Source organism: Curcuma longa, chromosome 11 (assembly GCF_044706935.1).
Source record: "Curcuma longa cultivar G26 ecotype Majalengka, Jawa Barat chromosome 11, ITB_CL_G26_1.1, whole genome shotgun sequence".
NCBI lineage: Eukaryota > Viridiplantae > Streptophyta > Magnoliopsida > Zingiberales > Zingiberaceae > Curcuma > Curcuma longa.
In genome coordinates this window covers 31,601,278-31,627,448 of record NC_133871.1, presented here as the reverse complement: position 1 = coordinate 31,627,448, position 26,171 = coordinate 31,601,278, and the positions used below count along the sequence as shown (strand labels likewise).

The 26,171-nt window shown below is 34.3% G+C and overlaps 2 protein-coding genes across 2 annotated transcripts; both read right to left on the bottom strand.

The window, feature by feature from the left end:
- Nucleotides 1-9,111: 9,111 nt before the first annotated feature.
- Nucleotides 9,112-10,891, bottom strand: LOC141841192 (premnaspirodiene oxygenase-like). The gene is made up of 2 exons (XM_074729324.1): nucleotides 9,946-10,891; nucleotides 9,112-9,876 (listed from the first exon to the last, which is right to left on the bottom strand). The coding sequence occupies exons 1-2, from the start codon at nucleotides 10,840-10,842 to the stop codon at nucleotides 9,256-9,258; spliced, it is 1,518 nt and encodes a 505-aa protein (XP_074585425.1). The 5' UTR covers nucleotides 10,843-10,891; the 3' UTR covers nucleotides 9,112-9,255.
- Nucleotides 10,892-21,380: 10,489 nt separating this feature from the next.
- LOC141841316 (premnaspirodiene oxygenase-like) lies at nucleotides 21,381-23,084 on the bottom strand. Its single transcript, XM_074729461.1, has 2 exons — nucleotides 22,153-23,084; nucleotides 21,381-22,083 (listed from the first exon to the last, which is right to left on the bottom strand). The coding sequence occupies exons 1-2, from the start codon at nucleotides 23,047-23,049 to the stop codon at nucleotides 21,466-21,468; spliced, it is 1,515 nt and encodes a 504-aa protein (XP_074585562.1). The 5' UTR covers nucleotides 23,050-23,084; the 3' UTR covers nucleotides 21,381-21,465.
- Between the last annotated feature and the right edge of the window lie 3,087 nt (nucleotides 23,085-26,171).

The window sequence follows — 26,171 nt, the reverse complement described above, 5'->3', positions numbered from 1 at the left end:
GGACTCAATATAGATCATATCTGGTAATTTTACGATTTGTGTGACAAAGATGCGAGTATAAATTAATGTACAAGAATTAACACATGAAATAAGGATTTGGGTAATCAACTAGTTCGTTGTAGAGAAGATGAAGAAGTGGCAACTGGTCTCAGGAAGGCTCTTGAATTTGAAATCCATCTCCATTAATAAAAAGATTCAGGAATTAGAGCTTCTATTGCATATCTTTTTAGAAAATAAAAAACTGATTTTATGGAAGTTCCTGTCTTTTAATATATATATATATATATATATATATATATATATATATATATATTACAATCTGGTTGACTTGGATGGCCTTTGAATCATGATAACAGTTAGCAAATTGAAATTGGCTCACGTAAGGATGCATGCTATGGCAATTAATATTTATAATTTATTCATTTATATGTGGTTGATGATATATGCATTTTTTTAATGTCACAACTTATGATTGCTTTGTCTGAAGTTTGTTGGCGATAGGTTCTTCTTTGGGAAGGCGAGTAGAAGAAACGAACAAAGACGTGAGTTTAATTTGTACACATAATGAATTAAATGATCATGAGCCACTTTTAATTATTATCGAAAGTATAGAAACTGAATTAGCACACGAAAGGATCTAGCAACAGATGCATACATTGAACTTGAGCATCTTTGATTTGTATATTTTTTGTATGTGAATTCAAAATTACTGTTTACGTGCATATATATATACACACACACAGCTGAAAAGTTGATTAAATTGTACTTTCAGAACCTGAAGGAGAGATCTGAAGAACTACACAAGATCTATTACAGAACAATAACTGTTAAATCAATCGATTAATTACTGGCAGATCTCTCTCTTTGAAAAGTGTTAAGTTCTAGTTTTGAGTCGTCCTGAAAGGCTTCGATCAAGCTTGAACACAAGTAGAGAAAGTTCACGTCTCTGCCTTGCCCAAGAAGGGGATCTTGGAGACCGAAGAGTTTAGCAAAGAGTGAAATAGAGCACTGATGAGCCATCCTCAGAAAGCAGTTTCGCCAGAGCTGTAGAAAACACAATCAGGATCCAGATTAGCTGATGCTTAGGATCAGCTTATTGGATTCAGCAAACTATATATTGAGCCCAACAGATCCAAATACTAAATAATTCTTATTTTCTAGAGTTTTTAATTAAAATTGCAATGCTATTTTGCATGGTGACAATTAAGAATTCTGATTTATCACTGATAAGCAATCCAAAGCCGAAGGGACTGTGTAAATTGCATTTGGAGACAGTGAGAGAAGAAGTATGTGAAGTAATGAGTTTTTTTTTCTTTTGAGAGAGAGAGAGAGAGAGAGAGAGAAGAAGAAGAAGAAGAAGAAGAAGAAGATTTCTTTACCTTTTTTTTCATTCAGTTTGAGAGGCCTGAATATCTATCTGTGCATCCAATGTATGGTATATTTGGATTCTCTCTATAGACGTATGTTTATACTGAATTTTTTTTTATATATTTGTGTTATGACACCACATGCAAGAGAATATCTAATGAGTGTCAAACAAAGCAATGGTAAATATGGAGAGTCCTAGCTGTTAGGCAGGAAACAGTAATCAAGCTATAATAACATGCACGGGTAGGTGAGAATCCAAGCATGAGTGAGCACAGGTAAACATCTATTTAATTTAATATTCTGAAGGTTAAATTTCTGACCAAGTTGATCAGAAACAGTAATGTTTATCTAATAAGAAAAAAAAATAGTTCAATCTTCTATAGATGTAGGTAATGCAGGAATATTTTATTACTGTCAGAAGTTTTTATATGAGCTATATATATACATGCATGGTTTCTGAAATATCTTTATCTTCTCTGAAAATGATAAAGACTACGATCAATAAACAATTTCCGGCTCAATTGTAATGAACATTTAAACTGATCAGTAGATACAGTGGAAATGATAGAGAGGGCGTTGCACAAAGATGGAAGCTGATAATTTTCTAGCAGGTAAAAGAAAAGGAAATGCATTCCAACCATTTGGGATTGCAGGAAAGAGACCCTTGGTTACAATCGAGAACGGTAGCAGGGTGGCTTCAAGTACCGAAGTAAACGCCCATCCTAAAGGCTGCCTTCGACACTGCACTGGCAGACATGCAGTTGAACAGGAAATGTCAGGTTTGCAACCACTTTCTGCCAATCACAGCAGCGAGCTCACTCCTTATCATTAGCTTTGGCCTTGGAAGCAGCAGGCTCTGCAGATCCAACTTTACTTGCGTCTGTCGAGCCACTGAGCAGGCAACAGAAAGCCATAATGAGCGGACAAATTTGGGGAGGAAGAGATGAAAGGGTATTAAAAGTTTATAAAATATAGAATTATGGAGTTTTTTTAAAGATATATATTTGTTAATTTTAAGCCATAAAATTGAGCTCACACAGCTTGGGATTTGTTTTGCAGTCTGCCTGCCAAAGTGCCAATGCCATCAATCTCTACTTACCTAAAGTTGAGTAATTATTAAGATTTTGTATGCCACTGTCCTATATGTTTCTTCTGTTTGTGCTTCCATCAGGATAAATAAAGGAAGACATCGATTCTCGTGTTGATCCATCAAAATTCTTTCCCTTAAATTAATCCTAAAGTTGGCCACTTCCACCACCTTAATTTGGTGCTTTCTAGTCCTCTCCTCTTCGCTCTTGTTGTCGTAGGTAGTTGGTCGACTACAGATCTAAATCCTCAAGGATCCCTAGCTAGCGAGTGCATCATCTAGATATGATCCTCCTAAAACTTGTTGTTGTTAAAGGACCGGCAAAGGACATCATCATTATCAATTTTAGCTTTTTGGAGAAGTTTAGTAATATATTTGCTTTGAGAAAGAAGAAAACCATATTAGCATATGAAAGAAGCTTTCAGTACCACAAAAATTTATTATTAAGAAGACGAAGTAGAGTTATAATATCCTTCTGATCATTGTCAGAATATCATAAATGTATCATTATATTTATAGAATAGAAAAAAGTTAGTTAAAAGAATCCAGAACTTGTAAATTGTTAGACAAACAATGAATGATGCACCAGAATTTTAAGATCATATATTGTCAGAATTTCTTGAGTTAAAAAACTTGCACACACACCAAGATAATAGTAAAGAAAAGCATTGAAAGCATAATCAATAAATTGGAATTGATAGTTATGGATAATAATAATTTGATAGATATAATTTTAATAATTAAATTAGAAGTATCATTGTAATTTGATTGTCGATTGAATCCTTTTGTCATAAAACAAGGTTTACAACGTTCAAGAGAGTCATTAGCTTAATACTTGAGGTGAAAGATTCATTTGGAGCCCACAATATTCATGAAATATTGGGAACTAGGTTACATAGAGGAGCATCAAATTCTATGGTCATTACAACACATCATTTTGAATTCTTGCAGTCTAGATGTGAAAAGCAAATTGATTCGACCAACTTTGAAAAAAACTTGTGGAAGAGAATATCGACTGGTCATTGATGGACACTGTGCATAAATATCACTTAGGGAAAGCACATGACGAGGAACATCATCATCTTAATCACTCATTGATTGTGACAAGAGAATAGGTTGTCATGGTGATGAGGATGACATGTTTGTATTATTTAAGGATCTGGGGCTAAAGAGTGAATTGTCTTCTGCAAGTGAGGCTTCGGAGATGACCGAATAGAGAAGAACTTAGGATGTCATACCTCTCATATCACAAATGTGTCTTGACGGAGCAACAACTTATGTAGATTTTGATGTTAATTAGGTATCATTGTTTCCCAAAGAGAGGGATCAGATAAGGTTGCCCTCGGGGCATAGTTGAGTTGGTTACGACGGAATAAACTTGCTGAAGTGGACAAGGGTCGTATCTCGGCGAAGCTGAGACAATGTCCTCCTCTGTTATGGCCAACTGCTGCTTCTCAATTTACCTCTTCATAAATGATCGTGGGATCGACTGTGTAGGGCCGCTGGGGTGGCAAATTCTACCTTATTGTTGAAGAAGAAGGGATCAGATAAAGTAGTTGCTATGAAAGGAACAAAGGCTCATAAAAGATAACATGCATGTTGGAATTTGATTGATATATGTAAACAATGATAGTCATTGACTCAAATTACCATAAATAAGAAATAACACATGTAGTTTATGTTTGGAGTATGATCGTAGCCAAGGATAATAACCACAACTAAATATATCTAAAACCTCGTAGTTGAAAAATAGGTTCTAGCTAGAATTTTTCCACAAGACATAAATTTTGTTGAAGCAATTGGGTGAGTAAATGTTCGATAAGATAGGCTGTAATTTGAGCAGCATAATTCTAACATTTAAGAAGTAGGACTAGAGCACAATTAAGGAGAGCTAAGATCGATAGTTTTAATTATGTGATAGTGTTTCTTCTACGTGAAGACTAAGCATATTTCTCTTTAGCATCAACTCTTATACGTATTATACTTTAGATATTAAAAATAATTCAATTCATGCTACATACATATCTGTAAAATAACTCAACTATTGTTAAGCACATATCTTAACAATTTACATGTAGATCAAAAATTCTAACGGTGCGTTTTATCATACATAACCTTGATTATGTGATTATTAGGTAATTACATAATTAAGGTTATGGGGTATAAAATATAATCTAATATTGTTTGGTTCAATTTATTTATTTGAAATGAATAAAACATAACCAATTTGATATTTACTATATTACATTTAATTGAATTTATTTTTAGAATAAATTAAATTAATAATATTAATGATGATAATATATTGATAATATATAAAAATAAATATAATTTATTTATATTTTTTAAAAATTTAAAATAAATTTATATATTTTTAATAAAATAATTCATTAAATTAATAAATATAATTCGTTAATTTAATTTTTTTAAAATTTAAATATTTTTAATAAAGTAATTCATTAAAATAATGATTTTAATAAAATAATTTATTAAAATAATTATTTTAATAAAATAATTTATTAAATTAATAAATATAATTTGTTAATTTTATTTTTTAAAATTTAAAATAAATATATATATATATATATATATTAATAAAATAATTTGTTAAAATAATTATTTTAATAAAATGATTCATTAATTTAATAAATATAATTCATTAATTTCATTTTAATAAAATAATTTATTGAAACAGATATTTTAATAAAATAATTTATTAAATTAATAAATATAATTCATGAATTTTATTTTTTAAAATTTAAACTAAATATATATATATATTAATAAAATAATTCATTAAACTAAGTATTTTAATAAAATAATTTATTAATTAATAAAATAAAATTTATTAATTTTATTTTTTAAATTTAAAATAAATTATCTCTTTTAAATTTATAAATATTTAAATTAAAATTTATTGAATTAATTAACTCGATTTCAATTAGATTTTACGGTACATTTCAATTAAATCAATCTTAAAATTGGAGGATAATTATGAAAAAAATTTGTTAACCTCTAAAATTACAAAAAACCTTAGATTGCTAACGTAATAACATTTTAGGATTATAACTCATTTGTTGATGTGGCAGTGATACTAGCATTACTTAGGAATCGATCATAACCTATATCAAACAAGGTTATCATTGATAACTTTGGACAGATAATTAAGGTTATCAACGATACCCCCAACTAAACGCCCCCTAAAAGTGAATATAAAATATCAAATGGGTATAAAAAAGTGCATGATATAAAATTATACATCTCATAAGAGTACACAGAACAACAAATAATAAAGTTCATAATTTTCTGCATTTAATTCCATTAATCTCTTAATATAATTTCTCATAATATTTTATCTTAAACGATTTCAATATTTCTCATACTTTCTCTTTTATTCTCTTATAGGTCTTCTTTATTTAATTTATCAATCGATCTATTAATTTATACTACATATGATGGACGATCCGTAATTTGCCTGATAAAGGATGTATCATATCTATATAGATGGATGACCTATGATCCATTCAAAATAAAGTGCATCCTAATCATATATGAATGCAATAGGATGAACGATCCGTGATACATTTATTACAAGATACATCATAAATATATAAAGGATGAACGACGTGCAATTCACTCGATAAAAATATATCGTATATACAAAGGGTGAACGCCCCAAAATCCGCTCAAAAAAGATATATCGTATATATATAGTGAACGATCCACAATCCATCTAATATGGAATATATCATTTGTATGCACATATACATACATATATAGGGTGAACAACTCGTAATCTATCCAGAATACATCTTATATAAGAATAGGGTGAACGACTCATAATCTATCCGGAATACATTTTATATAAGAATATGGTGAATGACTCGCAATTCACCTGATGAGGTACCTCACATAAGAATATAATGATCAACCCGCAAACCGCTACAAAAATCATCTCAATTTGGTTGAAGCCTATGAATATATGAAAAGACTCAAGAGTCCTCTTTGTGCATGAAGTCAACTGCTCTATACTATAAGTAATCACACATACTCTTACAGGACAGAGTCGAAGCTCTAGACTATAAGTAATCACGCAACTCTCAAATGGCGAAATCGAAACTCTAAACTACAAATAGTCGCATAACTTTTTTAAAGGCAAAATTGAAGCTCTAAACTATAAGTGTTATATTTCTTATTCCGTCAATTTAATATTAATAACAACGCGCTCCTTGCAAAGCGCAAAGTCACTAAATATAAATATTGTATTTATTATTTTATTAATTAATATCTAGTGTAACTCCTTTTTGCGTGTGGATCTAAATTTTTTTATATAATTAATTTTCTATTTTCTTAGTTAGCGTAATTAATTTGACCATTTAATTTGTTATGGATGATCAAATAAGAAATAAATAAAAGAAGAATCAACTAAGAATAAACAAGCAATATGATAAAGAATAATCAAGTAGTAAGAATAGAAATAAGATTAGAATTTATTTCTATTTTCTATAATATCTACTTTCATAAACTAAATCATGCACAAGGTAAATATAGAGAAACAAGTAAGAAAAATCCATCTCAAAGTAGAAATCCATATTCGCACAAGTTGACTCTTATATCTCGAGGTTACACTAGCAACTACCTATGCAATGGGTGAATGAGACTCTATATTAATTATAAGTTTGTATCATATAACGATTATCATGATAAGGACACTTACCTTCCTCCAACTCAATCTTAAAAGGGTAATTTACTCAATTCCCCAGCTTTAGCACAACCAAACCTCTAACCACTTATCATTATCATGTGCAATAAATTGCACATGAGTTTGTTCTCAATCAGCAAAGCTCTATTCCTCTAACTTTTCCTCTTAGAACTGTCGCACATCAGAATTTATCCATTTATTAAAAAAATTGTCAGTCATCCATGTTAAATGTACTGCATAGACATGTGCATCCACGTTTGTTGGTGCCAGTCCACCGTCAGTCATCAGGATTGGAGCTCTCGACCGTCTTCGTCATTGCATCATTATCCATCTTCCTTCGGACGAAGACAAAATAGATCCAAGTGACAATTCGTCTCACCACTCAATCAAACTGCTCGAGTGCAGGGATGAAGAAGGTAGACATTGGATCCTCAGCATATGAAGTTCATGGTTTGAAACTGCATGCACCTGTGAGCCCAAGCATATCACTCTATCAGACTACAGGGTCAATCAATGGTTACAATATATATCCTTTATGGTTTCACTGCTTAATTATGCATTCTTTTGCCAGATCACAAGCTTTTGCCAAAATAGTTGGTCACTGTGAGTGAAAATCGGGGTCCACAAACCCTGAAATCTGATTGTTCTTCCTTCTTTGAGTTGAGCCATCATGGAGTTCGCAAAATGGAAAGTACTTCTTACCCCTTTTAGGACAACTCATGCAAGATAGAGTGTCTTTTGTTGATGTGGTAGGGAGGATAGAGTGTTTTTGTTGATTGGTGGATCAGTCTGTAGCTTTTGAACAACACCTGCACACGGATTGGTTTGTTTAAGTTGTTTTAAGAATTAACACATAAATTTGTAAAGATAGGTTTAATTTTAAGATTGAATCTTAGTTCTTGTAAAAGGGACCTAGTCTCCTCTCGTTACCGAATCTTCTGATTAAGATCATAATACTATGATTTTTCCACTCCATTGTTTGATCACTTCCGTAAAGTTTATTTCTTAATGTTGGTCATTTGGGAAGAATTATCTATCATTCTGATTTAACATGATAAATACATCACTAACATTCTCTTATTCTGAACAATTGATGCAATTTTTATTTTTGAAATGTTGGTTCCTTATATGTTCTTCATGTTTAATAAAGGAAACAAAGTTTTGAGTTTCTGTAAATTTGGAAGATCTGACTGATAGATCTTGGAGAAAGGAGAGCTTCAAGTTACTGGGAAGGAGAGAGAATCTCATGAGTTATCTAGTCAGTTCCGGGATATTGCAACTATTGTGATGCAGAAAACGATCAACTCTGAAACTCATCGTCCCTATACAATTAACATGATCGAGCGACTTATGCATGAGATTCATTTTGCAGTGGATCCAAATCAAAACTCAAAAAAGCAGGTAGCTTGTTTATTTAAAGCTTCAAACGTCAAAGTTCATGTTTATCTAGTATTATTGCTGCATCCTTTTTTTTTCTGCCAGCACAAACATAATTTACTTTGCAAAAGAATTTCATCCTATCAAATTGTTGCCTATCAGACTTTTGTAAGATCTATTTATATCTACGTGTTGATGCTTTAAAACTGAATTGGTAGATGAACCTGACAGACCATTTCAACAGATGCAACACCTGTGATGCTGCACTGGGAGATGCTAGGCAATACAGAGAACACTTCAAATCTGACTGGCACAAGCACAACCTAAAGCGAAAGACAAGGCAACTTCCTCCCCTAACTGCAGAAGAATGTCTAGCAGACTTGGAACTGGGGGATTCAAAGGGCGATCTCAAGGAATATTCGTTTTGAAGAAATGGCATGGTTGAGGTGTGTGAGTATATAGATATCTGCAAAAGGAAAGGAATAGAACAAACTTGAATTATCATATAGAATCCTTTCTGGATTTCATCTAAGCGTGCCAATGTAGTATGATATTATTGTTACACAACAACTCGAAGTGAGTCTCTAATACATTGCAGCTTTTAGATTCTGTAATTATGCATTAAGCTTAAACCACCGGTTGGGATTTAGTGAACACCAATACTAATACAGATTAGAGGAGAGTATAAAATAACGTGCTTAGAAGATAGATAGATACTTTCTCATGCGGGCGGAGGAAATCGAGGGGTAGCAATCAGCCACAGGGCCAATTTTCTGGACGCCGTCGACCCAAACTTCTCCTCCATGTTCAGCTCCTCCGGCCTCATCCCGCTAGGCAGCTCCCAGTCGAAGCAAAGGAGCATCTGCGCCAGCGCCAGCTCCATGGTGGCCATGGCGAACTGGTACCCCGGACATATCCTCCTCCCGCTGCCGAACGGCACGTACTCAAAGTACGTCCCCTTGTAGTCCGTCTCACTCCCAGCGAACCTCTCCGGCCAGAAGCTCTCCGCGTCCTCCCAGTACTCCGGGTCCCTCCCCATGGCCCACGCGTTGACCAGAACTCTGCTCCCTTCCGGAATCTTGAATCCCATCACCTCGCAGCTCTGCTTTGCCACCCTCGGCAGCAGCAGCGGGATCGGTGTGTGCAGCCTCAGCGTCTCCTTGATCACCATCTTCAAGTAGCTCAGCTTCTCCACGTCGCCGTCTTCTACTCTTGCCTTGCCCTTCAGTACCTCCCTCACCTCGATCTGTGCTTTCTTCATCACCTCGGGATTCCTCATCAACTCCGACATCGCCCATTCCAGAGTCGTCGCTGTGGTATCCGTGCCTCCCACGAACATATCCTGGAATGTATATGATTAATATACAGTTCAGATTCAGCACAGGGATGAGATTTGATTGTTGATTCAGACCACTATACAGGCTTTGATGTTGTCGAATGTGATGGGGATTTCCAGGTCCCCCTGCTCTTTAATCCTCAGAAGCACATCCATCAGGTCCTCCTCTGCTGGGTTGCTCTTCTTCTCCGCCTGGTGCAGCTTGATGATCTCATTCATGATTTTGTCGAGCCGTCGTCGGATTTGCCAGAACCGCGAGGTTGTTCCGGTGAGGACGCCTAGGAATTTCCAGGACGGGAAGGAGTCGACGATGCTGAATCCGGTGAACGTTTCCATCACCTCCCTCACCACCGGGAGAAAGCCGTCGTATTTCTTGCCGACGGAGGATTCGGTGATGATGTTGCTGCTCAAGGCCAAGAATTTTTCGCTGATGTTGACTGGAGATCCGGTGGACATGTTCGTCATCAAGTCGAGTATGTTGCGCTCCCTTACTGCGGCGAAGGACTTGACACGGCGCGCGCTGAGCATCTCGACGATGCAAGCCTTCTTCATCTGGCGCCAGTAGGGGCCGTAGGAGGAGAAAGCGATGTCGGTGCAGTCGTAGACGACGACGCGGGCGATGGCGACATCCGGGCGGTTGGCGCAGTTCACGTCGTGGGTTTTCATGACGGCCTCTGCTGCGGCGCGGGAGGAGACGACGACGACGTCGACCTGGCCGACCTTGAGGAGCATGACGGGGCCGTGGACGGCAGCGAGGTCGCGCAGCAAGCGGTGGGTGGGCTTGCCGACCAGGTGGTGGAGGTGGCCGACGAGGGGCAACCGCCAAGGGCCGGGAGGCAGAGGCGGCTCCGGGGAGAGTACTTGCCTGAGTTTAGAGTCGGACCGTCGAGTCTTGAGCAGGAATTTGAGTGCGAGGAGGAACAGGAAGGCTACTAACAGTAGTTGGGGAAGAGTTTGGAGCTCCATCTCCATGGTCGACAGAGTGTCTTCGGAGATTGATATCTTTTTTTGCGGATTTCACAATCGTGAGTTGGGTTTCTTATAAACAATTCCTTTCTAAAATCTTTTAATTTGTAGATAAAGGTTAAATCGTCAGAGCTTCGGGAATCGGGAGTCGACTTGGCAATAGTGGCAGCAATAACGCCTACAGGTGAGGCAATCATCGAGGCATTCTACTCCATCCAAATCAAATCTTAAGTAAATTAGTGGTCCCCGGGGCAATGTTGTAACGGTTGAACATCCGAATTGTGATTCAGAGATTCATGATTCGATCCCCAGCTATGATGTATTTACAAGAATTTTCTTCCAAATGAGGAACGCAATCAAAGGATACTGGACATCTGGTTTGGACGCCGTATGTGCTTCCCGATTTATCCTGGTGGTCGGTGGGAAACTTCCGTGGGACCAGACCGATCACCCCCAGGGATTGAGTCCATTAGATTGACTGGGATTGGAATTTATCATTTTTTTAAAGTAACTTAGTGACAGAAACGTCGTCCTCGGGATAATGGTGCAACAGTAGGACATTCGAATTGTGACCTAGATATCCGCGGTTTGATCCCAGTTATGACATATTTACAAGAATTGTTTTTCAAATGGGGAACACAATTAATCAAAAGATGCTGGGCATCTGGATTGGCCGCCATATGCGCTTCCTAATTTATCCTGATGGTCGATAGAAAATTTCCGTGGAATCGAACCGGCCACCCTCAAAGATTGAGTCCATGAAATTAATTAAGATTTATCAACAGCAACGTCTTTACATGAATTATCTGTGCCATGGATGCATTTCTAAAATCTTTTAATGATCTTGACGTCTTCACCGTTCTCAAATAATTTATATATTAATTACGTGTTGATCTGTCTAGTACAAAATTTGGCTATAAAAATATAAATTTACTGAATCACGTAATCAAAGTTTCAAAATACCTAAATCAAGTACTTAACTGAGATTTCAAAATTCCTATATCACGTAACCTTTTCTTGAAATACCACTCTTCCTTCGCTTATGTTCATCCGAATCAAAAGAAAAAAAAAATCTGAACCATTTTATTTTTTTTCATAAAAAATACTTGATCTCTTAGTTCTGCTCCTTCATCGTTATCTCAACGAATTTCCTTCATCGTCGTCCTTTTGGAGGAGCATCGGCGATGACTATCTGTTGTTGTCTACTTCGCCAACTCCTAATGATGTAAAGAGATACGATAAGTCAGCAATAGTTTGAGATCAAAGCTAGAGCTTTTGATTAATTCATGATAGTCTCTGAGAATCAATGGTGTATTTTATATGGATTTATAAGAAAGTGAGGGACATAAAAGCCGTGGCAAACTACGTCAAGGACACCAAGCTACGACTTAGTATGCTGGGCTCCAACGCATCGGGGAAGCGTCATGAGGGGATTAGATCTTCCTTTTGTTTAGTGTTGTTTTCTTTGTCATGCTATTATTATTATGAATTTTTATAGATATTATCTTTTAATTTGATTGCGTGGAGTTACACAACTATGTATTGACTATTAACTCTTTAATCTTATGTTGATTACATTTTCATATGCTTGATTTGATGTTTCTTTAATTATGAATGTTGCAATTAAGTTTTATAATTATAATTGTCACATCCATGATACTCTTCCTTACACTCCAACCTTTTTGAAGATATAAAATTTTCAATTTTGAAAGGCAAAGGTTTATCAACTAGTTTCGTTCAAAATTAGTTAATGGATCTAGAGAGCTTGAAATGACTTCAAATAAAGATATATGTGCTCATCTAGTGCTTCGAAATATATCTATGCTCTTAAACAACAATATGATATACATATTGAGAGTAACAATTTTTTTAACTCGATTTGGACATAAGAAATGATGTCAAAAGTTGGTTATAATTGCCACGACGATGATATTCACTGAACAACATCACAAATCCGTTCCTTGAACTCTCATCTTTCTGAAGATATCAATATTTTTATTTTTTGTATGGTGAAGGTAGATCAGTAGGTTTCGTTTAAAAGTGACTGACATACTTAAAAAGCTCAGATATGAAACTAGGTCTTATGTGTTTTTCTAGTGCTCCTAAATATATTCATGCCCTCAAACATTAATGTGATACACCATATTGAGAATAACGATTTTTTCAACTTGATTCAAGCATGAGAAATGATATCGAAAACTCATTATAATTGTCATTTGTCACGACAATGATACTCACTGACTGACACTACAAATGTGTTCCTTGCACTCCCACCTTTTTGAAGATATCAAATTTTCAATTTTTTGAAAAGCAAAGATCCATCAGTCATATTGAGAATAGTGATTTTTTTCAACTAGATTTAAGTATAAGAAATAATGTCAAAAGTTTGTTATAATTTCCACGACAATGATATTTACTGACAGATACAGCAAATGTGTTCCTTGGACTCTTATCTTTTTGAAAATAGTAATATCAATTAATTGCTAAGCTATAACAATCAATTAAAAAACCTTTTGTGAACATGAATAATAACACCAATTGACTATTATACTATAGCAATTGATTCAAAATCATATCCAAATCGAATTGAAAAAATTGTTGCTCTTAATATAGTATATTGCATTGATGCTTGAGAGCATGGTTATATTCATGAACATTAGACGAGTATGTAAGTCTTCATTTGAAGTCATTCCAAGTTCTCTAAGTCCATCAATCACTTTTGAATGAAATTGGTTGATGGACCATAGTCATTCAAAAATTAAAATTTTATATATTTGAAAAGATGTGAGTCCAATGATCTCAATTGTGGTATCGATCGGTGAGTATCATCGTCGTATCATTTATAATGAGCTTCCAAGTAGTGGTGTTGATCTTCCAAAATCAATACCACCCTTTATGAGAAAAACACAATACTGTGGTGCTGATCTCAATTAATACCATAATATATGTCAAATAGTGAGAGCTCATAACTTTTTATAGGTGACTCATAACTTTCTATAACTCTTTCATCTCATAATAATTTTTCAAAAATTTAAAATCCTAGGTCGATCAATGAATTTTGATCAAAACTCATTGATGGACTTACAAGCTCATATTGGACTAATTCCAACTCTTGTAGGTTTCAAAAGTCCCCGGGAGTCTAAATGTACTCTCAAATAATTTTTCAAAGCATTCCAAGCAATGCTCAAAAATATTTTAAACTTCCAAAACACTATGGTGTTAATTTTTAAAAATTAGCACCACATTGTTGTTGGTCTTTCAAAATTAGCACCGGAGTATGTGCCAACTAGCATAGTTCATAATTTTTTATATGAGACTCAGAACTATGATTGCACATCATATATATCTTTTACACACTCAACACTTTCATCTTATGATAATTGTTCAAAAATTCAAAAAATCCCAATCCATCAATGTATTTTAGTCAAAATTCATTGATAGACTTAGCAAGCTCAGATTCAACTCATTCCAACTTCTATAGATTCTAAAGTGTCTGAAGTTCAAATGTGCCATCAAATAATTTTTCAAAGTATTTCAAGGAATGATGCTGACCTTTCAAAATCAACACCATCCTTTGCGAGAAGAATACAACATTGTAATGTTGATCTTCGAAAATCAACACCATTATAATATTGATTTTCAGAGACCAACACTACTGTGATATTAGCATTGGAAATCAGCACCACACTTAAGGAGAGAATATATAATATACTGCAAACAAAGACAACAGGATTCTCCTCTCCCATATCAACCATGGCCTCCTTTGATTTTATCAGACCAAAGTTTCTCAGGCTTTCATATGTCAAAAGTTCAGTCTTGAATTCCTGAAGATAAAAGTAGTATCTGTATCCATAAAAACGCTCTGAATGCGGAACCTTGCAAATTGTCAAAGAAATGGCACAATAATCTAATGGAGAATTTGTCCACAAATGGCACCTTGTTGAGTTTGTTTTTCTAATATATAGTAGTACCCTGCTAGTCATGAAAGCTAATTAGTGTTGTTTAATGTGATGCCCTCTAAGTTACGTAATTGATGACAAGCAAACAAGAATTTTATATTTTTTGTTCTCATCACCCAGAAATTGTTTGAAACTTTGCTCTGAAATCATCATTTTAGCATAAATTACAGATTCATTATATTGCTCGTATGTAGATAAATACAACAGAAAGTTGAATGGAAACTAATTTAAGCTCAAGTTGATTGAAATAGGGCTCTAAAGTCCAACTTGCTTGATATGGATTGATAGCGCCATATGAATAATTGCTTAGTGCCCCCTCTTTGGCAACGCGCCAGTCAGCACAATCAGCAAGGCGAAGGAAAGTAAGCAAGCATGCGAAAGGATGAGTAAAAAACTTGCAAGGTATTATTATATTTTGATGTCTCTATTGCCTATTAGTTCTCTTGCACTGCTTCTTTGAGATTCTGATTGATCTCGGCTCGTAGAATCAAAATGGTGGAAGTTCATCGGTCGATTTCATTCAAAATTGATTGATAGATCTACATAGCTCTGAATGACATGCAACCATGTCCTTTGTACTCGTCTAGTTCTCATAATTATATCTGTGTCCTCAAACATCATTGCGATGTACTATATTGAGAGTAATAATTTTTTTACTTTGATTTTAGCATGAGAAATAATGTCAAAAACTTTTTATAAATGCTACAATGATCATACTCACTACCAACACCACAATGGAGTCCTTAGACTCTTATCTTTCTGAAAATATAAAATTTTTGATTTTTTGAATGGTGAAGATTTATCAGTCAGTTTTGTTAACTAATGGACCTATAGAACTCGGAATGACTTCAAATGAAGATGTATATACTCATCTAATGCTTCCGAATATATCTATGCTCTCAAAAATCAATATGATACACTATATTGAGTGTAGTAATTTTTTCAACTTGATTTAAATATGAGAAATGATATCAAAAACTCATTAAAAGGGTCACAACAATCATACTCACTGATCGATACCACCAATAAACTCCATAAACTTTTATCTTTTCAAATATATCAAATATTTTATTTTTTTGAATAGCGAATGCCCGTCAATCGATTTCGTCCAAAAGTGACTGATAAACCTAGAGAACTATTTCAAACGAAAACATATATACTCATCTAATACTCCTAAATATATCTATACTCTAAAAAAAATGATAAATCTCAGTCATATGGACTCATACTTTCAACCATATACTCTCAAACATCAATGTGATACACTATATTAAAAGCATTAATTTTTTCAACTCGATTTGGGAATGAGAAATAATGTTGAAAGCTCATTATAAATGCTACAACAATCATACTTATTAATGAACATCACAAATGAGTTTGTTAATATGTCAAAATCAAAATCATTTTACTTTGATAATTTCTCAAATATTAATTTAAAACAAGAATTCAATATCAACATAGATTAAGATAAAATATTTTTCAAATAAAAGAACAATATCATTTTATAACATATCAAATATCAATTTACAACAGATAAATTATAATAGATCTCCAGTTGATAGTTTTCTTTTCTTTCACATAACAATAAGAAGAAGTAAATCTTCAATGACATGTTTCAAATTTGACAAATTGCAAAGGAACATATAATATAGGTTTATTCTATCATAAAAGGTTGGCACGTCTTATATACAACATGCATGATATTCTCAAGTAAATGCCTGCTTGAACAACATTTAACATTTTGTCTTATAATTTTTCTTTTCATATTTTTAGCTTATTGTCCGAATAGGAATTGTAAGGTGATCTAAAATCCACTTCAAAACTTTCTTTTCTCTGTTCGGCATCTATAAAGTTAGACAAAACAACTAGTTTTATAAAGTAAACGCCAAGTTTCATTTATATCTATTTGTTCGATTGATTGACTTCTTACTGTCTTGATTTCAAACTTCTTGCTTCATATATCTTTCATTATCCTTAATCTTTTACTAGATGAGATAAATATTCTACAAATAATAATTAAAGATATTCCTGTATAAGAAAAAGGAATGGTTCCGCAAGTACATAAGTTGACACTCACTCTAAAAGAACATCTCCAACTAACATCAAGTTATATTTTTTTGTTTTTGTAAGTAATGACATATTCACATTCATTTATTGAGAAGCATAAATGCATATCAATTTATGATGGTAATAACAATTAAATCTGTTTACTTAGGGAAAAATATTTGAACATACTGGGTCCCAAGCTTCTTTGAGCTCCTTCTACCCTTATAAACCTTATAATCAATCTTCCTCCAGTAAGAAGACTCATCCATGTTAACATTTGCAATCAATCAGGCATCGTCCACCTTCATCTTGGCCTTCATTGTCGAGAAGTTGTTCTTCCTGTATGTCTAGATCGATGGCTATCCAACCAATTGCGCCTTCGCATTTTATCAAACAACTACTAACTACTGGTCAAAAAAATAAAACCATCCTAAAATATACAAAGTTCGCATCTTTGATTAAAAAAAAAATCTACCGCCAAAAAATCAACAATGTCAATGTCATCCTCCAAAAGCGCTCGTTTCTAACCCCTCATGATCGGCTTCTTCGACATGTCGGAGCCCGACAGACTAAATCGTAGCTTGGTGTCCTTGATATAGCTTGCCTCGACTTCCACTTGCTTTCTTCCGAATCTTGATCAAAAATACCACTGATTCCTAGAGGCTACGACGAATCGATCTAAAACTCTAATCTTAATCTGTCACTAACTTACTGCGTCTCTTTGCATCGTTGGGCGAAGACGAAGGGGATAACGATGGGCAATCGCCACCGGTGCTTTCCCATGCGAACAACGATGGAGGAAACTGGACGAAGATGAAAAAGGAGAGATGAAAGATTACATTTTATTTAGGGAAAAAATAAAATGGTTCAGAGGTTTTTTTTTTTTTACGGGAAGTGACATGTGATTTGCAAATTTTGAAAACTGGTTTGGATATTCTGAAATTTTATTAGAGTGGTTCGGTAAATTGACTACTTTCAATAACATGTCAAGATATGTAATATTTCATCGGTAAATAAAAAAATATTAATTAAATCTACGTAAATCAAAAAAATTATATATAATAATTAAATTCTATAAAATTAATATAAAATAGGACAGTTTGAGAAAAAAAGTAAGGAAAAAATGAACTTTGAGAGAGAGAAAATCTTAATTCAACAGATTACAAAATTACAGTGCCCATACCACCATTATCAGAGTTAGAAGAAAATGGCACTGCACGTAGTCTTCTTATGATCATCGCCTTTTTTATTTTGTCCTTGTTCAGCGAAGTTTGCAACCGCAAACACACGAAAGGGACGACTCGACGTTAAAATGTACATTTTTTATTTAATTTTATTATCAATTAAACATTAAAAAATGTACATTTTTTATGTCATTGAATGAGACGATATGTTACGATGAGAACAGGCCGGTTGCCTTCGGGATATAGTTGAGTTGATTACGACGCAGTAGAGTTGCAGAAGAGGGCAAGGATTAATTGAATCCTGGCGAAGCCATACAATACCCTCCTGCGTCGTAATCAACTGTAGTTTCTCAATTTACCTCCTCACAGATGATCGTGGGGCCGACCGTGTGGAGCCGCTAAGGTGGCAGATTCCACCTTTGCAGAAGAGAAAGGGCCAGTTACTGTTGATCAATTTAACGGGCCTAATTCATAATCAGTTCGTCTATAGACTGAGCTCCTAATTAATTCGCATTGGTTCAGCTGTCCATTTGAATCAGTGATGGTTAATGTTGATTCATAAAAAAAATTATTTTTTAAAATTTTATTTAAAATTTTTAATTATAATTTCTTATTAATATATTTATAATAATTTAATAATATTAATAGTATGGTTCAATATTAATTGACTTATTATCTTGATTTTTTAACTTATTTATCTTGAAGTGCAACTTAATTCAATCTTTCTATTAATATTAATTTTTTAGTTTATTTTGTCTTGAATTCTTTATCATGAAATTATTTTATCTTTCTATTTAATAGTGAAAACCATTTATAAAATCTTTTTACAATAATAATAATAAATTAAGTTGGGCTAGAGCCAACAACACTACAGCAGTCCTTGAAAGCTAGATATAATTAACCATTGGGTAGATTTTTGAAAGCCACCTTACAATTTTCCCCATATAATAGTTTGGGCTTATTTTAATTTGTTTAAAAAATAAAAAAATAAAATTATAATCATTTTTATCATATTATTTACCTATAATAAATTTAAATGCGTTTGAATAAAATAATTTTAAATATTTATTTTATTTTTGAACAATAAAAGAAAGAATACCTTATGGCTGTAAATCATGAAAAAAATATATCTACAACCAAATTAGTCATTATCTTAATTTTAGAATATTTTAATTCATTTATATTTCACGAGAAATTTAAATCTTGTAAATATTTTAATCTTAAAATATATCAGTCTATTCATCTAATAAATTTGACAATCCATTACGAAATTTCGATCATATTAAAAAATAAAATCATATTTAAACATTTGGGAAGAAAATGAGAATTAGTGAAAAAATGTATATCAATTTGATCAAACTTGATTTGATTAATATATGTGTTGATGTGAGTGAGATGTTTAAGTGACGAGAGAAATTATTAGAGAGGAAGATTGTCGATACAATCGACTTCAAGTCAAGTTAACCAAAACTGATTTGGATGAATATAATTGCGTTAAAAGTAAAGCGCATAAAGGTTAATCGGATACTTAATAGTAGACAAGTCTAAGTGGATCAAAATTGATCGGACACTTAACAGTTAAAGTCCAATAGAGTGATTGTTAGGACCTGTAAGAGCTTAAGGGGAGTGAATAACTTCAACCACTTGGTCTTAATTTCGTGTTTGTCATTTGAATGCACAATGAAAACTTGAATCAAAATTGACATCCATGTACAACTCACAAATTTTACTTGGTTCACCGCCTCTCAAGGCGACTATGTCTAAGGTTTAGACCTAATAACTATTCTCACTATCTTTCTCCTTCTCAGATATCTTCTAAAGGCGAAGAGACCTCTTAAAACTCTTTCACAACCAATACAATGAGAAAATAAATACACAAAAGCAAATACAAAAAAAATAACAACTTTATAAAAATTTCGCTTTTGAGCATTATTGGTTGCTTTAGAATACCTCTTGTTGGTCTGAAAATGCATCAGCACTTCGTTGTCAAATCTTTAAGAACCGGCTACAAAAATCTCTTTCAAATTCATCTTTTATAGCCTTTAGGTCGGGACTAATTTCCTTCAATCAGTTGACTAATCTCACCTATCCAATTAATTCATTGTAAATTTGAATGTTACTTTGACCTGTCTATTTGATTAATTACTCCATCCATCTCAACATCAGTCAACTGCTCATTATCATTCTGTTCACTGTTGCCTAATTAGTCGAATCAATTTGTTTTATTCAGTTCCTAATTAACATCAATCAATTGATACCCATTATTAGTCGACTGATATCATCATTTGAGTTTTTCAATCAATTTTTGAAGCTTTTGTTCACTGCTACAGTACCCCTCAGTTGACTAATCAAACCCATTAATTAAGTTTTCAATTAATTTTTGAAGCTAATTCTATATGCTACAAATGTGTCATTAGTTAATGGAGTGATAATCTCATCAACACTGTAGCAATTTAGTGTAACAAATTATTGTCCATGACTATTGTTCATCATACTGTAGTAGTATTGGGGTAATCCTATTTTTGAGATTTTACTATCATTAATAGTAGATTAATACACTCTATCAATTAATTAATACTCATGTTTCAGTCTTATAAAATTAAATTATTATATTATCCGATATCCAATTGAATTTTTATTTTATCCAGTATCTAGTTGATATTAATCTATCAGGACTTTTTTATCCAACATCATGTCAATCTTGACCTATCGAGAATTTTCGTTATCTAGCATCCGATTAACTTTGACTTGCTGAGACTTCCTTGTTGCCTAGCATCTGATCAATTTTAATCTACTGGGACTTCATGCCTCATGTCAATTCCCTATTAGACTTTTAACTGTTAAGTGTCTGATCAACCGCGACTCATTTAGACTTTTTTCTTGTGCCAACTCTATGTTAAACTTTTGACCGCTAAGTATCCGATCACCCATGATCCACTTGGACTCCACACTTGTTAATTCTCGTTGGACTTCTAATCATCAAGTATCCGATGAATCGTGATCCATTTAGACTTTCCGTCTTAAGCCAACTCCATGTTGGAATTTTGATCACCACTTATTCGGTCAACCATGATCTACTTGGACTTTCCACTTCTTTGTCAATTATCCGATCAATCATGACTTAATTGATCTTACTCAATCAAACTAATCTATTGATCGACTATCCGATATCTGATTAATTTTAACTGATTGATATTTCAATCAATCAACATAACTAATATATTAATCAAATATCAAAATTTAATTCGAGTTATTTTAAACTTAGTCAATTGCACTAACAGTGATAATGAGAGTGAAGTTCAAGTAAATTTTAATTTATAAATATTTAATAATTAAAAATTTAATAAGAAGTTGATAAGAATGAAGCCCAGTCACTTCATCGATAAATCAAACATTAGGTACAAAAGTCCAAGTTATTTATTGAGAAGATAGATACTTTCTCAAGCGGGGGGAGGAAATCGAGGGGTTGCAATCAGCCACAGGGCCAATTTTCTGGACGCCGTCGCCCCAAACTTCTCCTCCATGTTCAGCTCCTCCGGTCTCATCCCGCCAGGCAGCTCCCAGTCGAAGCAGAGCAGCATCTGCGCCAGCGCCAGCTCCATGGTGGCCATGGCGAACTGGTACCCCGGACATATCCTCCTCCCGCTGCCGAAAGGCACGTACTCAAGGTACGTCCCCTTGTAGTCCGTCTCACTCCCGGCGAACCTCTCCGGCCAGAAGCTCTCCGGGTCCTCCCAGTACGCCGGGTCCCTCCCCATGGCCCACGCGTTGATCACAACTCTGCTCCCTTCCGGAATCTTGAATCCCATCACCTCGCAGCTCTGCTTTGCTGCCCTCGGCAGCAGCGGGATCGGTGTGTGCAGCCTCAGCGTCTCCTTGATCACCATCTTCAAGTAGCTCAGCTTCTCTACGTCGCCGTCTTCTACTCTTGCCTTGCCTTTCAGTGTCTCCCTCACCTCGATCTGTGCTTTCTTCATCACCTCGGGATTCCTCATCAACTCCGACATCGCCCATTCCAGAGTCGTCGCTGTGGTGTCCGTGCCTCCCAGGAACATATCCTGGAATGTAGATGATTAATTTACAGTTCAGATTCAGTACAGGGATGATATTTGATCGTTGATTCAGACCAGTATGCAGGCTTTGATGTTGTCGAATGTGATGGGGATTTCCAGGTCGCCCTGCTCTTTAATCCTCAGAAGCACATCCATCAGGTCCTCCTCTGCTGGGTTGCTCTTCTTCTCCGCCTGGTGCAGCTTGATGATCTCATTCATGATTTTGTCGAGCCGTCGTCGGATTCGCCAGAACCGCGAGGTTGTTCCGGTGAGGACGTCTAGGAATTTCCAGGACGGGAAGGAGTCGACGATGCTGAATCCGGTGATCGTTTTCGTCACCTCCCTCACCACCGGGAGAAAGCCGTCGTATTTCTTGCCGACGGAGGATTCGGTGATGATGTTGCTGCTCAAGGTCATGAGTTTTTCGCTGATGTTGACTGGAGATCCGGTGGGCATGTTCGTCATCAAGTCGAGTATGTTCCGCTCCCTTACTGCAGCGAAGGACTTGACACGGCGCGCGCTGAGCATCTCGACGATGCAAACCTTCTTCATCTGCCGCCAGAAGGGGCCGTAGGAGGAGAAAGCGATGTCGGTGCAGTCGTAGGCGACGATGCGGGCGACGGCGACATCCGGACGGTTGGAGCAGTTCACGTCGTGGGTTTTTATGACGGCCTCTGCTGCGGCGCGGGAGGAGACGACGACGACGTCGACCTGGCCGACCTTGAGGAGCATGACGGGGCCGTGGACGGCGGCGAGGTCGCCCAGCAAGCAGTGGGTGGGCTTGCCGACGAGGTGGTGGAGGTGGCCGACGAGGGGCAGCCGCCAGGGGCCTGGAGGCAGAGGCGGCTCCGGGGAGAGTACTTGGCTGAGGTTGGAGTCGGAGCGTCGACTCTTGAGCAGGAATTTGAGTGCGAGGAGGAAGAAGAAGGCTAATAACAGTGGTTGGGGAAGAGCTTGGAGCTCCATCTCCATGGTCGACCGATCGAGTGTCTTCGGAGTTTGATATTTTTTTCTCTGGATTTCACAGAAGAGAGTTTCTTATAAACAATTCCTTTATAAGGTCTTTCGACAAATTCCAAAATGATACGCGTTAAATTTCAGAATTCTCCATAGATGCATAAAATTTTCATTATCATTATTAGGCACATCTAATTTCTCAATTTACTCATACAATTTCTCTAATTTCTCTTTCTTTTCTTATCTCGTATGTATACATGTGGCCTCCTTTATCTTTCCTCTTAAATTAAATTAAATTATGTTAAATATCGTTTAAAAATTAATAAATAATCTTCTACATATATTTATTTTTTATTTTTATTTTAAAACTTTAATAAAAATTTTAAAAATATAAAAATAGGTTAATAAAAAATTAAACATATATTATTTTATTTTATAATATCTTCTATTTTTAATATCTAATTATAAAAGTATAAAAAAATAAAAATAAAAATAAAATTGATAATGATAATTAATTTTATTAATAAATGTTGGTTTGTAAATATAAGGGCTGTTGATGTTGAATTTTTAAAAATTAATATCATAGCTTAAATATCAATATCGATGTGGTATTGATATTTAAAAAATTAAATCACTATGATATTAATTTTTAAACACCAGTACCATAACGTAAACATCAGCACTGCTGTAGTGTTGATTTTTAAAATTTAACACCACAGTGATACTAGTGTTTAAACACTAGCATCATGACTTAAACACTAGTATTGTTGTGATGTTGATTTTATTAAAATAGTAAAGAATGACATATTTAGACTATGGAGCACTGATCCACATGAATTGGAATGAGTCCAATTGGGGTTTTGGTCTATCAATGAGTTGTGAATGAAAATCATTGATTGACCTGAGGATTTTGGTTTTCTAAAAATTTACCATGAAAAGATGGAAGAAAATAGTGCAATGACGGTATTTATGGTGTCAATGATTGGTTCTGGCATCCCTACAATAAATTATGGATAAAAATTAATTAAAAAAAGATAAAATTTATTTTAAATATCTGAAAAGGCCTTAAACGATATTTTTTTAGACTTGAAACATGGGTCAATACAAGTTTCACCCGATAACAAATGTAGATCTATGAACGAGCTTCGATTCGATGCATAGAACATCCCATTATAATATCCGAGTCAAAAGTTATATCATCCGAAAGTAAACATTTAGCACATAAACATAATTTATCGTAACCTAACATGAGCACCATATATATACCTTCTACACACTAACCTCTCCCATTTCATTACAAGTTTTCAGAAATCCAAGTCCGTATGTCCGTCAATGAATTTTGGTTAAAATTCATTGATGGACTTATAGAGCTTTGATTAGGCTTATTCCAACTCATGTACGATTCTACAGTGCCTAGGAGTCCAAATGTGCCCTCTGTTATCATGTAAAGGATTCCTAGTATTGCTCAAAAGGTTTAGAGAGTTGCAAACTTTATACTAATTGACATGGGTCTATAACTTCATGTAGGAGACTTAGGAGTAGGATTTTTCATCATATCTCCCTTCTACACATTCACCTCTTCCACCTCATCATAAAATTTCAGAAATCCAAGTCGTCTAAGTCTATCAATGAGTTTCGGTCAAAATCCATTGATATACATAGAGAAATCCTATCGGATCCAACTCCTGTGAGTTTATTAAGTTAACTTGAGTCCAAATAAGCATTAGTTTATTAGTTTAAGGTCCTCCCAACAATTCTCAAAATGATTTGACACTTTGAAAATACTATGGTACTGGTTTTCGAAGAATAATACCATTATGATGTTGATCTTCGAAAACTAGCACTATAGTGTGTGAGAAGAACCAACACTATAGTATTGGTTTTTGAAAATCAACACTACAATCTGTATTAGTTGGCATGCAATAATAACTTCGCCTACGTGTCTTAGGATTATGATTGGATACCATATATACCTCCTACACACTAACATTTCTCATCTCATTATAAGTTTTCAAAAATTTAAATTTCCTAGAGTTTCGATTAAAATTTATTAATATACTTAGAGAGTTTTAATCGATCTTAAATCAATTCATGTAAGTTTCTGTAGTGTCTAAGAATCCAAATGTGTCTTCTATTATCATCGTAAAAAATTCTTAATATTTCTCAAAAGGTTTAGAGAGTTTCAGACTTTGTATTAATTAACACAAGTCAATAACTTCGTGTAAGAGACTTAGGATCAAGATTTCTCAGTATATCTCCTTTCAACACGCTCACCTCTTTCTTCTCATTGTAAAATTTCAGATATCCAAGTCGTCTAGATCCATTAATGGATTTTTGTCATCCATTGATATATATAGAAAGTTTCAATCGGATTCATTCTAACTCATATAAGTTTATTAGGTGATCTGAGTCCAAATAAATCCTAATTTATTATTTTAAGATCCTTTCCATAATATTCAAAATGATTTAAAATATTATGATGTTGGTTTTAATTTAATAAAAGAAATGTTACAGGCATAAAAGAGAGAAAAAAGAAAAGAGAAGTTGTATGTATATAAAAGGGTAAAATTAAAATTATGTGAGTTTTTTAGAAGAATAAAATTTTGATGTGCCTTTTTAAGAATTTTAAAACTTCGCGTGCGGTGGTCATTTGAGAGTTTCCCGAAGATCTTTCATTGATCTTTTAAGTCTTTTACATTCTCAAATAATTTGTTTATTATATGTTGATTGTTCTATTGCTATATATAAAGACTTCTGTGGAACCACATATCAAGATATTTTATATTTCATCTGTAAATAGAAAATATTCAATAAATCCACGTAAATGAAATATATATAATATCTATATATATAATGGTTAAATTCTATAAAATTTTCATACATACATTATCAGAGTTAGAAGAAAATGGCACGTACGTAGCTAGTCTGATGCCCATAACTTTTTTTTTTGCCCTTCACGAAAGGGACGACTCGACGTTATGTCATTGAATGAGACGAGACGTTAAGATGAGAACGTCTTCTTATTTATTATTAAAATGTACATTTTTAATGTAATATTATTAGAACTACGTACCATAAACTGATCATTAAAAGTATCATCCCTCTGCTTTAAAAAATAAAATTATGTTCCTTATGTT

Bases quoted from the DNA above. Each gene is read 5' to 3' on its own strand.
- LOC141841192 (XM_074729324.1), bottom strand. From the start codon at position 10,842: ATGGAGATGGAGCTCCAAACTCTTCCCCAACTACTGTTAGTAGCCTTC. The intron at 9,877-9,945 runs GTCTGAATCAAC...TATACATTCCAG, and splicing joins ACATCAAAGCCTGTATAGTG to GATATGTTCGTGGGAGGCAC.
- LOC141841316 (XM_074729461.1), bottom strand. From the start codon at position 23,049: ATGGAGATGGAGCTCCAAGCTCTTCCCCAACCACTGTTATTAGCCTTC. The intron at 22,084-22,152 runs GTCTGAATCAAC...TCTACATTCCAG, and splicing joins ACATCAAAGCCTGCATACTG to GATATGTTCCTGGGAGGCAC.